Source organism: Seriola lalandi, unplaced genomic scaffold (genome assembly GCF_002814215.2).
Source record: "Seriola lalandi dorsalis isolate HSWRI2012SDOR001 ecotype SW California unplaced genomic scaffold, Sedor1 jcf7180001975522, whole genome shotgun sequence".
NCBI lineage: Eukaryota > Metazoa > Chordata > Actinopteri > Carangiformes > Carangidae > Seriola > Seriola lalandi.
Genome location: NW_019446188.1, coordinates 1 through 2,354, shown reverse-complemented (window position 1 = coordinate 2,354; position 2,354 = coordinate 1). Strand labels below are relative to the sequence as shown.

At 43.4% G+C, this 2,354-nt stretch overlaps 1 protein-coding gene across 1 annotated transcript; it reads left to right on the top strand.

The window, feature by feature from the left end:
• The first annotated feature begins 789 nt into the window (after positions 1–789).
• On the top strand, positions 790–2,348 carry LOC111655564 (uncharacterized). The gene is made up of 3 exons (XM_023407017.2): positions 790–965; positions 1,403–1,611; positions 1,703–2,348. Exons 1-3 carry the CDS (start codon positions 813–815, stop codon positions 2,196–2,198), a joined length of 858 nt encoding a protein of 285 aa, XP_023262785.1. The 5' UTR covers positions 790–812; the 3' UTR covers positions 2,199–2,348.
• Positions 2,349–2,354: the final 6 nt, after the last annotated feature.

The window sequence follows — 2,354 nt, the reverse complement described above, 5'->3', positions numbered from 1 at the left end:
ATTGCTATCTTGAGGCAGTGGATAGTGATAGCGTGACTGATCAACAAAGACCTGGTCTGAAGTCAATGGTGCAGTATTTCACTGTTATTTTAAGGGTGCATTATAGAGAAGATAGTAATATGCACCCACATAGTCAGGTGTACAACACGCGCACACAACGCACAAGCAGAGTGTGCTGAAAATGAACAGATGTTTGAATAAGTCAGGTGGAGCTTTACAACACAGCCCTCATAGGGTCAGAGCATTCTTTGTGGCATGTCTTGTGTTGCATAGTATTACTATGCATCAGGGATGACTCTCGGACATAAATGAGGATCTGCAGTGAAGTGTTCTTTCTTACTACCCGGTAAATCTGCCACAGTGTTTCCAATTCATCATCAAGACTAAAATTTGTCCCACTACAAATTCGTAGTGCACAGCACATTGACTTGCTCATCACAGTTCCCAGGAAACCAAATGATGTTGTTAAATGGCTCATTTTGTCCAACGAATTGTTCAAAACCCTAAGATATTCTAATTACATCAATATCTAAAGAGAGAAGAGCTTTTAAAGCTTGAACCAGCAAGTTTTAACATTTTTCCTCAATAAATGATTATTGATTGATAAACAAAACTTCCGTCATCTTCTTTCGGGACTAGATGACAGACCTGCATTCGGTTGTAATTATGTGCAAAAAAGGTAAATAGCCATCTGTTGATGTCAAGTGGAGCAGAAGTGTGGCACAGCTTATTGCGAATGTTCCATATGATAATCAAGCTGTATCATATCATGTTGCATCGAGTCAAACTTATTATCCCACAACTTGTTGTTTATGTCTTGCAGTCTGAAAGGAGTGCCTTTAGCTTATGACAACATCAGGATAGCTGGCCAGCACGGACACATCTATGATGACAACGGCTACATCCACATGGACATAGAGGCCAGCTTTATTGTGTTTCAGCCCAAGAAAGGACAGAAACTGCTGGTGAGATTTACAGTTACAGCATTTGGCAGATGTTGTCATCCAGAGAAATGCACAGTACTTCTCAGTACTGGTACAGATTTAAGCAATAGTGTATTTGATTTAGGATCAAAGGAACAGGCCTTGGAGGAAAGACTCTTACGATGCCCTTGTTACGTTCCCTGTGAGAATCCAGGGGTTGGGCAAAGGTAACAATAAATGAAACAGTAAACGGGGCCAAACAGAACAGATACATAGCACACAGGACTACAGAACATATTAATTATTCTCAGACAGTATAATTACTGTACATGAGTTATTGGGGCTTTTGCAGCTTTTTATCTAACGAGTGTGTCTGGTAAAAGACAACACCAGCCCCACAAAAACAAACAAATCATTTACCTCTAGCCTGCCTGTCTTGTGTGTGACGTAATTTATTTCCAGCGTGTTTCTGTTCCCAGGGTAAAGTGAATAAACTAGGAGCAAGCCATGTGGGCTGCCTGGTGCATAGCTGTTTCAACGCCAGCATCCCCAAACCAAACCTGGTCTCTATGGAAACCTGGAGGGACGCGGGGCCGAGAATCGGAGCAGAGCTGGAGTTTGAGGTGATGGCGCTCGATGCCGATACTGCAGGGGTGCTGCTGATCAGAGGACGGCTGGACAGGACCAGGCAAGTGTGCTGCATTGGTGCTGGTGAGGGGAAATAATAACGTTTACTTAGTCTCAACTGATTTTTGTGTTGTTATCTTTGTGTGTCTCAGGGTCCAAGAGCTGATGGCTATGGGTGAGAGCTCAGAGTCGAGTGTTCCTGCAGAGCAGCCAGACACAGCAGACACAGAACCGAACTCAGAAATCACAGAGGAGTTTCCTGACGGCACCCCCAAGAAAAAGAAGAAAAAGAAGAAAGACAAAGTCAAAGAGGAGGAGAGAGAAGAGGAGGTAACGGCCTGCTGCCAGCAGGACAGCAGCATGACACCAGAGCTAAACGGAATAATGGAAGAGGCAAACGGCAACGAGGCTGGTGAGAAAAAGAAAAAGAAGAAGAAGAAGGAGAAACTTCCGAAAGACGAGGAGGAGGAGGTTGAGCTCTCTCCCATGGAGGTCCATGGGAGCGACTCCAGCGGCTACATCAGTGACAAGCCAGGCAAAAAGAGGAAACATGAAACTGGTAGCGATGTCACATCTGGTTTTAGTGAAGCTCCTGAACCACCGAAATCCAAGAAGAAGAGGAAAAGCGACATTGAACAATTTGCATGAAAAACTTTTTTTTTTCCCGTTGGGAAAACAGGTTAATTGTGTAGAATAACTGAGGTGAAATCAACTATGTTAATGACAGTGAATACTGATGTGCCTTAATGACTAAAACACAATTTTTAGGGAGCAAGTTTTCTGCACCATGTTGGATTCTTCTGA

Coding starts and splice junctions, on each gene's coding strand:
- LOC111655564 (XM_023407017.2), top strand. CDS start 813: ATGTCTTGCAGTCTGAAAGGAGTGCCTTTAGCTTATGACAACATCAGG. Junction 966..1,402: donor AGAAAGGACAGAAACTGCTG/GTGAGATTTACA, acceptor TTCTGTTCCCAG/GGTAAAGTGAATAAACTAGG. Junction 1,612..1,702: donor GGACGGCTGGACAGGACCAG/GCAAGTGTGCTG, acceptor TGTGTGTCTCAG/GGTCCAAGAGCTGATGGCTA.